This window comes from Engraulis encrasicolus, chromosome 2 (assembly GCF_034702125.1).
Source record: "Engraulis encrasicolus isolate BLACKSEA-1 chromosome 2, IST_EnEncr_1.0, whole genome shotgun sequence".
In the NCBI taxonomy this organism is placed as follows: Eukaryota; Metazoa; Chordata; class Actinopteri; order Clupeiformes; family Engraulidae; genus Engraulis; species Engraulis encrasicolus.
In genome coordinates, this window is record NC_085858.1 from 1981592 (window position 1) to 1997459 (window position 15868).

Below are 15868 nucleotides of genomic sequence, written 5' to 3' on the forward strand. Positions count from 1 at the left end.
GAGTGCTGTGTCACAATGACAATTGGAGTTTTCCAGGTGGGCTTTCACTGATTTATGGCCATAGAAATCAATATAGTTTAGGTAAAATCGGATGGGGATTTAGAGCCTTCAGATGATTTTTAAATCTTTTTTTTATGGCTGAGGGCCAAACAAATTGCCCGACCGTATGGCCACAGGTAGTACGAATCTTTCAAATGCCCGGGCCGGATTTGGCACGCAGGCCGCCATTTGGAGACCACTGCTGTACATGATATTCATTGCATACAGCCATCAAAGCTTCCAAAGAAGAGAGAAGGGAATGCTTCACTGGGTCATTTATCCAAGTTTAGTTAAAAAAAATAGGTGTCCAAACATCCATGTAAAGATGAAAACATGTTCATAAACACACAAATGTACGCGTGCGTGCATGCGCGCACACACAGACACACAGACACACACACACACAGAGACTAAACCACCCCAAATGTTGGCTGGCACTCACGTAGGTATACACAAACACACACAAGCACACACACACAGTAAACCTGTCAGTCTTCCTCATGCTAGAGTAATGATGGCTGCCTCAAAAGTTGTTTTCATCTTGGCATAGCCATCACAGCTTTATTTCCTCATCAGGTAGGCCTATTACCTGCAGGCCAGCCCTATTGCCTAAGCCATGCAGTGGCATGTGCTGTCACGGTAACTGACTTTGGAGTGTACGACTGAAACTTAATCCTTCATAATCCCACGGGCATTTCCCATCCCATGAGCATTTTATTTATGCATTTGAGACAAAAAAAGGTGCCATTTGCTTAAATGCATATTGATTTTGGCACACAATGCTGGAAGTCTCTCCCAAACAAAGCTGAAAATGGAGATGAGCAGGTACCTGAATTCATATTAAGTGCAGTAGGCAAAGGGCCACTGGTCATCGGCTCCGACAAAGTGCGGAGCACTGCTCCACCAAAGTTCAATTCCATTGTTTTCAATACAGCCCCACAAACCGGCACCAATGGACATCGGTTGGCGATTAGGGACGAGTTCCATTTTTTCGCAGCCACCCATTGACTATCCATGCTCTGCTGTGGGGAATCATGTGCGGTGGTCGGAATTGTGTCATAAGCGAAAGTGCTCTGCAGTGCTGTCGGAGCCAATGTGCGGAGGTCCTAAGACTTCAGGACCTGTGAACCATCTTCTTAGATGGAGGCACTCATAGCCCTGTAACATTTAGTGTGTTTTTGCTCATTTGAAAACTTAAAATGTGCAGGAAATATTTACAAGAAACAAATACTTCAGGCCCTGCCGTGGCCATCCCGTGGGGCACTTGCCTGACTCGGGTTCGATTCACCGCCCCCTCCCTGTCTCTCTCCCCATTCGCTTCCTGTCTACCTCTTGTACACCAAAAAAATATATTTTAAAAAAAAACTTCAAATTTGAAATTTGAACTTTAAACTTTTAACTTTTAAAATACATTTATGTTTTGTTTTGTTGAATCACCCTGACCGAAGCTGAAAACCAACAGACAGGGATTTACCCAGAGGTGGGGAGTTCACCCTGTCATACCAGTTACATTGCCACACGTACCCTATGCATTGCACACAAGACACACAGCAGGACAGGACATACATGACAGGATCTTTGCGGCATTCTGCATGTGATCTTTCTCGAGATCCCACACTTAGATGTGTGCAGAGAGTGCAAACGCTCGAAGGATGTGTGCAACCCGCATTTAAACATTACAGTCTGTGCGCAAATGCATTTCCATGTGTATATGTCAAATTTGCACACTGTAGCTCATCTGAACACCAAGTGTTAGTGCACAGTGCAATATTGACATAATATAACATAGTAATATAATGTAATATGATATACTATAATATAATATAATATCATATCATATCGTATCATATAATATAATTTCAGTGTTCAAATAGGTTTGAGAAACGTCTGGATTCACTAATGGTTGATATGCAATCAACATGGCATGTGTTAATTTTTGACAGAGCTTTGGCTACCTGTTGTACTGTTGGCAATGCTACTCTATCTGGAGTTATATACCTTTTAGGCATGGAACGGTTCACAAAATTCACGGTTCGGTTCATATCACGGTATCAAGGTCACGTTTAGTTCATGATGAATGGTGCACTGGGAATATTAAACCATATTTATATAACTGCAATTATAAAGTGATGATGCGCAAGTTGAATCAGATGTTGTCAGCTGATGTGCGCTGTCTGAGCAGCCCAAATGCCCTCTTTCAAGTGGCTAATAGAATCATAATATCCTACATATGGTTTGTATAGGCCTATAATGTGAAAATGGTGTGATTTTAATTGTGTCATCCTCTGATTGGTCTTATTATTGGTCTAATGTTTTAGTCAGAGACACTGGATAAGATACTCCTAGACTCTCTGCTTTACATATTTTTCTGGGCAGTACATGAATTGCGGTTTGCCACGGACTGCATTTCACGGTTCGGTATGGTGTGTGAATTGTACGGTTTCGGTTTTCGGTGCGGTTTGTACCATCCCTAATACCTTTACTCTACACTTTTGACACCCTAGTTTTTTTTACTGTGCTAATCTTTCCGTCTACATCTCAGTGCTTGGATGGGCAAGCCATGAGAGTAGAGATTTCACCTACTCAGGTTAATCAAGGCGACACCAAGAAGTCTATGCAGGTGTGTGTGTGTGTGTGTGTGTGTGTGTGTGTGTGTGTGTGTGTGTGTGTGTGTGTGTGTGTGTGTGTGTGTGTGTGTGTGTGTGTGTGTGTGTGTGTGTGTGTGTGTGTGTGTGTGTGTGTGTGTGTGTGTGTGTGTGTGTGTGTGTGTGTGCAAGCATGTGTGGAGTGATTATTCTGCAACTGACATGAATAGTTAATGTAGTACGTATGTTTCCCCAATTGCGGGAATAAAGTACAAACTCACTTGTATCACACTCCATGATCTCTTTGCTTTGTTATTAAACACTATATGGTTTAACAATGTCCCACATGTTCTTTTTGAATGTGTGTGATTCTGCGTGCATGCGTGTGTGTCTGTGTTTGTGCATGCTTGAGTGCATGCATGCATAAGTGTGCGTCATGTTGATAAGGCCAAAACACTCTAACTACAAAAGCCGCAAGAATGAAGGAAGTGTCATGAATATGAATTTATGATGTTGGCCTAATGCCATGAACGTTTTCACTCATGTGAAACGGTCTGGAGAAATTACTAGTGGTGTGCATTGTCACTGCCCTCACGATTCGATTCGATTACGATTCGGGAGGTAGCGATTCGATTCTCTTCGATTCAATTCGGTCCGATTCAATTCTACAATGCATTGAAATGCTTTACATTTCTACTGAAAGCAAAGAAAATGTTTCATCAGTCGTGATGAGGCAATACAAGTAGTCAGATAGCCTACTGCGCAACAATTTATTGCCTGTTTTCTGTATCAGTCTTGCAGTTTTCAAGGCTTTGAAGTGCTTTAATTTAATTTAACATTAATTTGCTCCCGAAATATCCACGGAAGTAATTGAAACTTTAAAAATTTGCTGCATCAACTCTGGAACTTGCCGCATTGAATTGCCTCGTCCATGCCCCGCATTGCATTGCATCGCCGGATCGATAATTATTGACACCACTAGAAATTACCCTAGGTACACTGGGTAATACCAATCCTGTGCGAAAGTGACGCTATGTAAAGATGTCTGATTGTGTATGAAGCATGCACTATATCTAATCTAGCCGGGTTTACAAACATTACAATCCCGGAATAAGCATTCAGTTTTCAGTTACTGATCTTTACCTTTGTAGTGCAGTATATGGAACCTAACAGTTCTTGAAGGAAAGTGTAGGGAATCCCAAAGTTCTCTGATCACTCTGGTCCAGGCATGGCTAACATTGTGAATCACACACACTTATTTTGCAATTGTGGTACTGTGCATCCACTTTTCAATGCTGGCTGTCATTTGAGTGCCTGTTGCAGGTGGTGACTAAACAATAAAACAGGTGGAGGCAAGCACAATAAAATGATGGGCTTTAGATCAGATGGTTGCTGGTTCAAATCCCACCCTTCCACTCCCTCCCGCACTCCATAGCTGAGGTGCCCTTGATCAAGGAATCTAACCCATTACTGCTCCAGGGACTGTAACCAATACCCTGTAAACAACCATAAGTCGCTTACTTTGATTATTTAAAAAGTGTCAGCTATGTGCAGTGTAATGTAATGTAATGTCTGTTTATTCTGTTACACTTGGGAAGGAAAATGTGCAGTATTTGTTGGGATGCCATGCATGTCTGTGAAGCAACTATCACTTGGCCCACAACTTGGTTCTTACCCCCTAGCCACACACCTGGACAAAAGCATCCTCGTAATTAAATCGTACTACATTGCACAAATAAAACTTCAGATAGCTACCTGTGTTTTCTCTGGTTACAACATACCAGCAAGAAGGAAGTTATTTGTGTGAAATTCTAAACCTGGCACACACACACATATGCACACACACACATAGGCACACACACGCACACGCACACACACACACCCACACACACCCACCCACACCCACACCCACACACACACACACACACACACACACACACACACACACACACATGCACACACACACACACACACGCACACGCACACGCACACACACACACACACACACACACACACACACACACACACACACACACACACAGTAACCAACATACAGCCAATCAGTTGGCAGGTGTTGGTGTTATTTATGACAGAGAAAGTGTAGCGCTTTTTTGTTTGTGTGGGCAGAGGAACAGTCTACAATACCTCTCTCATGCACTCAATGGTTAGCTGTATACAATACAGTACTTCTCTCATGCAGGTAAGGGTTGTACAGCTAATGTCTTTTAATGGGGGGTGGTAACTTGAAACTAAAGCAATGCAGTCTGACAGTTTTGCACATTTTGTGTTGGTGCACCTAAAAAAACATAGTAGTAAGCGCAATTGCGCAACCAGAACAAAAAGTTAGTCTGGTTTGCAGATCCTCCATGGAACTGCTCACGGCCATTAAAGGTGAGGAGCAAAACAATTCATAATTTGCTTATTTATTTGTTTTGCTGTGATTGGTAACAATGTATGTATTTGCCAGCATTAAATATAAATGTTCTATTTGGTGACATTATTTTCTATTTCCATTTCTATTCTATTATGTTTTATGCAGCCTGCTGTGTATTTTGTTGCTGTTCTTTTGTTCTTAAATCTCTTAGGCCTATATGTTTTCTTTGATGTTGTTTAATATAAACACTTCCTTATTATAAATATGTTATAGCCTACACCGTAAAAAATAGAATTACGCATTGTTCAAGTAATTACATGTTCACAATTGAATGGACAGGAAATATGAATTATTATTAACCAACAGAAAAATCCACATCAAACCGATAGGTTGCATCTCAGTGATATGTGAACATAAAATAGTGAATATTGCAAATTGAAAATACTTAATTGCCACAACTGTTTATTCAGCGCATGCGCTTCTTGGCCACGACACAGGGTTTCCTACTAAAGAGTAATTAAGCACCTCCCATCCTCCACCATGACTGAAACACCCTGCGCCTGGCATCAGTGTGCCACATGGCTCTCTTAAGATAATGTTTGCAGTTGCTGAAAACATGTAAAATGTCTATATTTTACATATCAGTCTATGCTGTACTGCACCACAATGTGAGAGAAATTTCAGCTGAGCATGTATGAACACAATCTAGTGGGGACTAATACAAAATGTTTACCTTAATGAAATTAACACTGGCAAATTTACTGTGAAGCTGACCGCATTAGTCCAATGCCACACTGCCAATCCACCTGGAGTAGCCATGTCATTTACTGGTAATGGTAACATTAAGGACTCAAAGTTTCTGCTATCATAGTCTGTGTTTTTTTGTTACTGTTCAGCTGTTAGTAGGCTGAATAGTAGCGTGCGTCTGTGAGGCTGTGTATGCTACACAGTAAATTTGCCAGTGTTAATTTTGCAGTGTTAAGGCTTATTGACACTATTGGAGNAATTCAACACAAATGGAGTGAGATGCTCTCCAGTGTCAGTGACAAATGAAGTTGTTAAATTGTGTGGAGTTAGAAGTACTCCAGAGAGCCCCCGCCTCCTCGAGGTGATGGAGTTTGTCTGCGCCATTGTATACCCTAGTACCCGATTAAATCATATACGTCTACATATTAGTAACAGTATTTCCTCCAGATTTAATCATGTACACAATCTTTTTTTTATTATTCCATTTCATTCATTTAACTCAACTTGGTTGGGTTGATCTAAGGTTTGGCTGTGCACACAACATCACAAAAAAGATGTGGTGAGTGAAAGAAATAACTTGAGAACTTGTTACATCTTTGCCGGTAACAAGCAGGCCCCTCACAACCTATCTGTCCATCAGCGCCTGGCCAAACCTAATTACTTAGGGCTGGTATATCATGACTCAATTTCTTGCACCTGAAAAACTCCTAATCAATCTGGTCACATGGTACTCTTGAGCCTGTATATAAACCTGGACTGTCACAGTGCTTTAAATATTTGCCTGCCTGCCTGCCTGCTGGCTGGTCAGCATGGCACAGCATAGCGCTTGTTTACCTGCTTTGCAAGCAAGCTAAAAGGCGCTTTTGGCTTATGGCATTTGTTAGCTACAGCTTGTGCCTTGCTTTGTGAGCTAGTCAGTAACAGCACATGTTACATTGCTTGCTCCATTGTGCACTTGAAGTAGATGGTATGGTTATATTTTAAACTTCATTAACGAAAACATTTGGTATTAATCCCCACTAGATTGTGTTCATACATGCTCAGCTGAAATTTCTCTCACATTGTGGTGCAGTACAGTATAGACTGATATATAAAATATAGACATTTTACATGTTTTCAGCAACTTTAAACATTATCTTAAGAGAGCAGTGTGGCAAACTGATGCCAGGCGCAGGGTGTTTCAGTCATGGTGGAGGATGGGAGGTGCTTAATTACCATGATCAGGGTACCTCAACTATGGTGAGAGATAGTGGGCAGGACCAAAACACATATGTTCCAGGAACCTGCTTAGAACTAAAAAAAATGTTAGTAGGGTGCTCCCCGAAACTGCTTTACTCTTTATAGTGTTAGCTTAACACTATAAATCTAACACCAGTGTTTAACACTGATCTGGAGCAGGACCAAATAGACACTAGAACAGTGTTAATTTTAACTATTTAAGTGTTATTTTAACACTACACAATTTACTGTGTAATTAAGAATTCTTAATAAACTTAACAGTGTTATCATAGTTGAGATTATCATGGGAACATCGTTGGCAGAACGTGCCGACTGTTCAGTAGAAAGACGAATTTGTGTTGGTAGAATGAGGAAATGAAAATTGATTGAATTAAGAATTCTCAATAAATATGACGGTGTATTCATAATTGAGATTATCATGGGAACATCGTTGCCAGAACGTGCCGACTGTTCAGTAGAAAGACGAATTTGTGTTGGTAGAATGAGGAAATGAAAATTGATTGAATTAAGAATTCTCAATAAATATGACGGTGTATTCATAATTGAGATTATCATGGAAACATTGTTGGCTAAACCTAAAATTCTAAATGCAGAAGGTTGCCCTGTTTTTTTAAATAGTCTCAACTATTTTTTTTTACAGTGCACAAAGTGGAATATAAAACTGAAACTTTATCTTTCAAAGCCCCAGAGCCAAGATAATTTTATTTTTGCGTTTGAGCCAAAACGTGCCATTTGCTGGCTTGACATTGTTTAATTTAAAGATTTCCTTATTTTAAGGCACATTGTGCTGTCTTTCGCTGCCTTGCCTTACAGGCTTCGAGCCTACTACCAATCTCTACATCCCGCAACAGTGCAGAGGTTTCACAGCGGATTTAAGGTAGGCCTACAGATCAACATATTACAGCATATTACACAGTATACAGCAAGTCTCTGTTATAACAGTATTTTCACCAAAATGGTAATGACCAAGTCTTAACCCATTGATGCTGGATACTGTGAATACATTGCATTCAGGCTCATGAAATTTGAGATTTTTAATAAAAAATATGGTTCTATTTGAGCTGAAAGAACATATTCTAATGCAAGAGGAGGGTTTTTACCTTTTCAGTGCAGCTTATTCCATAATTTCATGTGCTTTGGAGCCAGATATTTAGGTCTTAATAGGCTGAGGGCACCTTTCTCCTGGTGTGTTTTGCTCAATGCATCTATGGGGGGCTGTTTGAGTACATAACGCAGTGTTGTTATGACTCCATATCCTGTTCTCTTCTTTAGAGATGAAGTTAAACTATGGTTTATATACTGTAGTTATAAAGTTATATTCTGTAGGCTACAGCAAATACAACCATAACAGCAACTGTATTTTTATTCTGTTGATATGCCTATAACTGTGAACCTTGAACCTTGAAAATTGGTTGCGTTTCATTTTAATGGTGCATGTGTAATATTTTTTTGTAGTTTATTTCCAGAATTCATGCTGCCCATTCAGAAATGTTAGGGTAATCAGAAGGATGTAGGTTCGAGCCCTGTTCTGCCTGGCCCAATCAATGTGTCCTTGAGCAAAACACTTAACCTAACTTAAGTTGCTCCTGGTGGCAGGGTGATAACCTGAGTGGCACTGCCACCAGTATGTGAATATGAGTGAGTATGGGGCATACAATGTAAAGCGCTTTGAGTGCTCAAAGTAATGGAAAGGTGTTATATGCCATCTATGATTTATTTACATTACTGAGACCCATAAATCGGCCTAACAGATTAAGACCATTTCAATTTTGGTGACAGTTTATAACACAGGCTATGTGCAAAAAAGTTGACATAGATATCTTAACTCCCTTGTTTAGTCGGTTGATATTCCAGAATTAAGTTGTTTTTTAGAGGTGGTGCATAGATTTACATCGACTGATGAGCAAATGCTTTCCAACGCAAAATACCAGCCTGGCTTGCCATGATGTGTGATTTTTTCCCCCTTGCTTTAATCCTTTAATGTCTGTCTTAGGTGAATCTGATAAGGAGGAAAATAAAGCCATGGTTAACCTAATTCCATTATGTCTCCCTCTGCTGGCCTACTGTAAGCATGCATTTTTATTAAGGTTTTTTTTCTGTTGCTTTTACTGTAATAGAGTAGCCTAGCGAGCTAAACCCCATTCAATTTGCAGCCACTAGGGGCGTCAAGATTTCTAGGCTAGTAATAGAGGGCTTTTTTTCAAAACTGTAAAAACTCAACAGCTGCTCACGCAAATTGCAAAACAGATTTCCACTCTTTCAAAATGAAGCACAAAACATTCTTAGCGCATATCAAAACCATGCACTTGTTTATATCAGAAAACGCTTTGATTCCCATAGATTTTTGTGAGAATTGGATGTGCTAATTTGCAGAAAGTGAACTGGTTCATTGACGACTGTGTCAAAATTGTTTCTTTTTGCTACATTGAGAGGGAGCCTTTTTTGTGAAATGTGATTGTTTAGTTGTTGAAATTTTTGAAACTCGTCAAATCGTGTGTGTGTGTGTGTGTGTGTGTGTGTGTGTGTGTGTGTGTGTGTGTGTGTGTGTGTGTGTGTGTGTGTGTGTGTGTGTGTGTGTGTGTGTGTGTGTGTGTGCGCGCGTGTCTGGACCTGACAACTGTGTGTGTGTGTGCACATGTGTATATGCACGTGTGTGTGTGCACCCACCCTCCCACCCCTCTGTAGTGCTCCAGGGCCCTGGCTGGGAACATGTGTCGGCCCAGCAGAGTGACCCATGCGTGGACTACACAGAGCTGAACGACCCCTGGAGGTCCACCTCCAACACAGACCAATCTCAGGTGTGTAGAGGTAGAGAGGTAGAAAGTAGAAATAGAAGTACTCTTACGGATGTAATTACAACACTACATTTGCAGGGGACCTAGTGAAGGTGGGTTCTGTTGTAAAGATTTAGGCCTAAAGTGCAGGGGGAAATCCTGGTTTGTGTTCATAGTATGGCCCTTGGAGGACTTTTGAAGTGAATTGAAAAATTAAAAAAATTTAAAAAGTGGCCCCTCAAATGAAAAAGGTCCCCCACGCTTTACGTCCTAAGGTGCGCTCTGACTGGGACGTGGTGTTGAGTAATCATTTCCTTCTCAGATGTACTGCTGAAATGGCTGTTGAGTATTTCTTTACCTCTTCAAGTGCGCTGTGACCATGATGTCGCGTTGAGTATCTCTGTACCTTCTCAAGTGCACTGTGACCATGATGTTGTGTTGAATATTTCTTTACCTTCTCAGGCGCGCTGTGACCAGGACATCGTGCTGCAGGGATGGTACCTGCTGGTGGACGGGAACGCCAGCGTCCTGATGCCCAACTCTTGTGTGCCCAGGTAGGCCACTTGCCAGGTACGCCACTGGTCAGGTAGGCTAGTGGTCATCTGACTTCCCAGGTACATCACTTGTCAGGTACGCCACTGGTCAGATATGCCATTCGTCAGACAGGCTATTCCACTTGTCAGGCAGGCCACTTATCAGGCAGGCTATTCCACTTGTTAGGTAGGCTATACCACTTGTCAGGCAGGCTATTCCACTTGTTAGGTAGGTCACTGGTAGGTCACCACTGGTCAGGCAGAGAGTGCAGTAGAGTAAACTTTATTAATCCCAGAAGAGATTAAGGTACTTAATTTCCCTTTGGGTTGGCCACTTGTCAGGTAGGACACTGGTCAGGTAGGCTACTAGTTACCTGCCTGCACGGGCAGGCCACTTATCAGGCAGGCTATTCCACTTGTCAGGTAAGCCACTTGTCAGGTAAGACACTTGTCAGGTAAGACACTTGTCAGGTAAGACACTTGTCAGGTAGCCACTTGTCAGGCTATTCCACTTGTCAGGTAAGCCACTTGTCAGGCTAATCCACTTGTCACTTGCCACTTGGCGAAGCGAACAGCCCTTCGGTTGCGCCGTCAGGCTGTTAGAACGCTCCGCCTCGTCCATTATTTCCCTTGATATCGGGACACCTCGTCGGCCGCTATTCCATACATCAGGCAGGCTATTCCACATGTTAGGCAGGCCACATGTTAGGCTATTCCACTTATCATGCAGGCCACTCACCAGGCAGGCTAGTCCACTGGTCAGGTAGCCACAGGTCAGGTAGACTCTGCTACTTGTCAGGCACACCACTTGTCACCTGACTTCCCAGTACTGTGTGTGTGTGTGTGTGTGTGTGTGTGTGTGTGTGTGTGTGTGTGTGTGTGTGTGTGTGTGTGTGTGTGTGTGTGTGTGTGTGTGTGTGTGTGTGTGTGCGTGTGTGTGTGTGTGTGTGTGTGTGTGTGCGTGCGTGCGTGCGTGTGTGTGTGTTTGCCAAAGAGTGTGTGTATGATTTTTAGAGTGTTTTTCGCGCCTGTAGATGAATTAAACAGCAGAGATGGCAAAAGCAAAAGTAAAAGTAAACAAAAAGAAACAGTTTCTCTCCAACATAGGTAACCTCACCTGTGCAATTGTCTTACCATCAGGTGGCTCTGAACTGGTTGGAAGTTTGTGGGGGGTTCTTTTCAGGTTTTCAGTGTTTTTCAGTGACACAGTCTACTGTATCTACCTCAGTAACGGGTCTACAGCTATTATCTGCCTGATTCTACGCTGGTTGGGTAAATATTGGGGGGTTTGTTTTTAGATTTATGTCAGTAACAATGTCAAGTCACCTCATTAGGTACAATGGAATAACTGGTGCAGCCGCTAATATCATGTGCTAGTGTTGTACTACTTACACCATCATTTTGCTTCTAGTTTTACTTTGGCAACCTCTGTTAAATATATGACTATATATTCAACAGAGGTGGCCAACTAACTGACTAACCAACAAGATTCAAGATTCAAGATTCAAGATTCAAGATTTGTTTATTACCTCTTATTATAGGTTTGAATCCTATAAAGACTAAAAAATATTGTGTCTTTGTCTCCTCAAAAAGATTTTTTTTAAAAAGAGAGAGAGAGGGGAGGTGGAAAAGTGCAAAGAAAGTTCCTGTTGTCTTCAGCATGAGTTCAGCAATCTAATTGCTTGGTGAAAGAAACTAGTAGTCTGGTAGTGCGACCTTTCAAGAATCTATACCGTTTGGACTTCCGGGGAAGCTTGACCTTGTTTCCCCCTATATTACACTTTGAATTCCAATTAACAGTAACCTTTTGATATATTAATCAAAAAAGTTCAGAAAAATATGCCAACTGACCTAAGATTCTATACCAGTTACCAGATGATAATATGTCAAACAGAACAAGCTACATGTCATTGTACCACGCACTGATGAAGGCTTGAGAGCCGAAACGCGTTTGCTTGTGGACATGGTGGTAATATATAAATAAATAATGAGACATAGCTTGTGAGTGCGGATTTTTCTTGTTTAAGTTCACACCTTTTATCGTGCACCCAAAGTCATTGATTTTTTCCAAGAAGTTGAGCGCGTCCTCTGACGAACTTGAATATCTGAAACAGTTCATGGTTGGGATGACAAGCATCATTTAAGATTTTTTTTGCCTTCCTGATGCAGCTTCCCTCAACAGGTACCGCTGCAGCACGCACGCACCCCTTTGGCTGAACGGTGCGCACCCCACACCAGCAGAGGGCGTAGTGAGCAGGCAGGTGTGCGGCCACTGGGTTGGGGGCTGTTGCGACTTCTCCCACTCCATTCAGGTAAAGTCAAGGGGATACACGAGGTACACATGCCATTCAGGTAAAGACAAGGGGATACATGAGGTACCCATGCCCTTCAGGTAAAGCCAAGGGTATACACAAGGTTCCCATGCCCTTCAGGTAAAGCCAAGGGGATACACGAGGTACCCATGCCCTTCAGGTAAAGCCAAGGGGATACACGAGGTACCCATGCCCTTCAGGTAAAGCCAAGGGGATACACTAGGTACCCATGCCCTTCAGGTAAAGCCAAGGGGAAACATGAGGTATCCATGCCCTTCAGGTAAAGACAAGGGGATACACGAGAGACTGGTTCATGATGATGATGATGATGATGATAATGATGGTGATGGAGGTCACGATGATCATGATGATGATGATGATGATGATGATGATGATGATGATGATGGCAGTGGTAGGGAGGAGGAGGAGCATGATACTGATGATGATGATGACTTTGATGAAGATGATGATGATGATGTTTGTAATGATTTTAATTGTGATGATGTGATGATGATGATGATTATAGTTACTGTATTTCAATGGTTATGATTATGATGATGTAATGATAGTTATGTATTGATGACGATGATGATGATGATGATGATGATGATGATGATGATGATGATGATGATGATGATGATGATGATGATGATTGTCACTTCCCTCCTCCATCCAACCAGGTGAAGGCGTGTCCTGGAGGATACACTGTCTACCAGCTTGTGCATCCCACCCATTGTGATTTGGCATATTGTGCAGGTAGAGCTGTGTCCTGAAGCAGCTACTCATATGAATGCATGAAGTAGCTACATGAATGCATGAAGTAACTACTCATATAGATGAACAAAGTTTTTAACGCTCCACATGAGAAAGAAGACCATAGCCTAGGTACTACTGCACTCCATTGGCCTATCTTTCAGACTGACTAAATCAAGCTGAATTATTAATCTTCTGTGTAACCTGGAGGGTGCGTGACTAGAATTATCCAACTATTACAACATGTCCCAACTTTTTTGAGATTTGCAGCAAGGGTCAAATTTTACATGAACACATATTTCCCTCAAAACAATAATTTTGCCTGGGTTTAACAGTTTATATGTTGACTACTCATATGAATGCATGAAGTTACTATATGAATGCATAAAGTAACTATTGTATATGAATGCATGAAGCAACTCCTGTATTATTTGTATATGATTGCATGACGTAAGCCCTGTATTATTTGTATATGAATGCATGAAGTAACTCCTGTATTATTTGTATATGATTGCATGACGTAAGCCCTGTATTATTTGTATATGAATGCATGAAGTAACTCCTGTATATGAAAGCATGAAGTAACTTTCGTATATGAAAGCATGAAGTAACTCCTGTGTATCAATGCATGAAGCAACTCCTGTATTATTTGTATATGAATGCATGAAATAACTCCTCACCTTCCCACAGATCTCAGCTCAAGAGGAACTCTACCAACACAAACACCTGCTCCAACAACTGCAAGTAAGTGTGTGTGTGTGTGTGTGTGTGTGTGTGTGTGTGTGTGTGCGTGCGTGCATGCATGCATGCGTACGTTTGTGTGTGTGTGAGAAAGAAATAGCGAGAGAGTAATTCACATCGTTGAGAGCTTATTATCATTATTATTATTGTTGTTGTTTGTTGTTGATGTTTTTGTTATTATAATTATTACTGCTGTTATCCACAGGCAGCGTTGTGGGGTTGCTTCTGAAGGCATCAGCTTTGGGGCTAAATGAAACTGCCGTTCAAGAGGAGGTGTTCAAACGGGTAAGCCAACATATTACTCTCTGAGTGCCGTGTATGTGTGTGTATGTGTGTGTGTGAGAGAGAGAGAGAGAGAGAGAGAGAGAGAGAGAGAGAGAGAGAGAGAGAGAGAGAGAGAGAGAGAGAGAGAGATTTATTTCCATAAGTGACTATTGCACACTGTAACAAAATCAAATTAAACTTAAATAAAGCAAATCAAACGGAATACTTAAGGCACCATGGGCAGGTAATGTGCGCAGGCAAGACAAAGTCCAATTTCCAGGCAGATTTCTTGAGGCTGGTTTGTTTTTTATTCCAGTTGAACACACTGACATGGCCTCTGTTGCACTGGTAAAAAAAACATATGCCCATCACCCAGGTGCCTACACAGATCACCACCTACTTCCTACCTATATACAGGTGTACTTGTGCCCACTACTACCCCCAAGTGTTCAAATTATATTAGTAAATAAATCAAAGAAAATGACTAAATCTATAAAGCAAAATAAATTAACTAAACAAATAACTAGAATTATCATTTATTATTAAAAATACCACATTATAAAAATAATAATAATTAATCTAGCAAAATAATCATAAAACCAATAAACAGAATTAACCATTAACTTTGGCATTACTCAAAAGAAAAGATTATAGCTCCAACAGTCTCTATGGTAACATCCCCATGATGGGCATACTGTTCCCCCATAGTCCTAGCCTGACTCTCCCCAGAAACCTTGTGGTTCCGTGCAGTTTTGCAAGCTCCACTACTAAGTCTGAGAAAGTGCATGTTGGATTTGCATGGCTTTATCTATCATTTGTTCGTCCTCGCCACCAACAAATTCCATCAAAAACGTTCATCTGTTCATCTCTAAAGAATCAATAGTCTACATCTAATCTGTCCTGTGATTGGTTGTTCATCTACAGTCCTGCTTCCTGATTGGCCCTTTACACTGTGTGTTTTGTTTGTACAGTAGGCTATACTAATTAGGTCTTGTTATTGGCTCTTTATGGTCTGTATGGTTATATAATGCACCCCTGTGAATGGCTGTTTCTCTGTGTTGGTCCGCCCCCAGCTTGAGGCCGTGCTGACAGCAAGAGGGCTACAGGCGTCTGGTCTACAGGTCACAGCAGTGGTCAGGAGGCCAGGAGAGACATGAACACGCACACACACTACTGTGGTCAGGAGGGAAGGAGAGACATGAACACACACACACACACACACACACACACACACACACACACACACACACACACACACACACACACACACACACACACACACACACACACACACTGCTGTGGTTAGGAGGCCAGGAGAGACATGAAGACACACATACACACATTGCATTATTGTATAATCTTTTAATGGAACTGATGTTATAATTTCAAGCTGTCATGTGTAAATATGATGTAAATACCCTATGTCACCCCTAATGAGGACTAATTAGCCAATGAGTGACCCTTGTGCTCAGAGCATTAAGCATTAAGGGTGATCAACCAATTAATG

The 15868-nt window shown here is 41.5% G+C and overlaps 1 protein-coding gene across 2 annotated transcripts; it reads left to right on the forward strand.

Moving 5' to 3' along the window:
• Window positions 1-7789: 7789 nt before the first annotated feature.
• LOC134459905 (pancreatic secretory granule membrane major glycoprotein GP2-like) lies at window positions 7790-15524 on the forward strand. 2 transcript variants are annotated; one of them, XM_063212418.1, is made up of 9 exons: window positions 7790-7861; window positions 8978-9049; window positions 9670-9782; window positions 10221-10312; window positions 12474-12603; window positions 13284-13359; window positions 14047-14104; window positions 14303-14382; window positions 15435-15524. In XM_063212418.1, the coding sequence occupies exons 2-8, from the start codon at window positions 9007-9009 to the stop codon at window positions 14349-14351; spliced, it is 561 nt and encodes a 186-aa protein (XP_063068488.1). In that variant the 5' UTR covers window positions 7790-7861; window positions 8978-9006; the 3' UTR covers window positions 14352-14382; window positions 15435-15524. The 2 variants fall into 2 exon arrangements, with proteins under 2 accessions (XP_063068488.1, XP_063068481.1); XM_063212411.1 differs by having other exon boundaries at window positions 14047-14100.
• The last annotated feature ends 344 nt before the right edge of the window (window positions 15525-15868 follow it).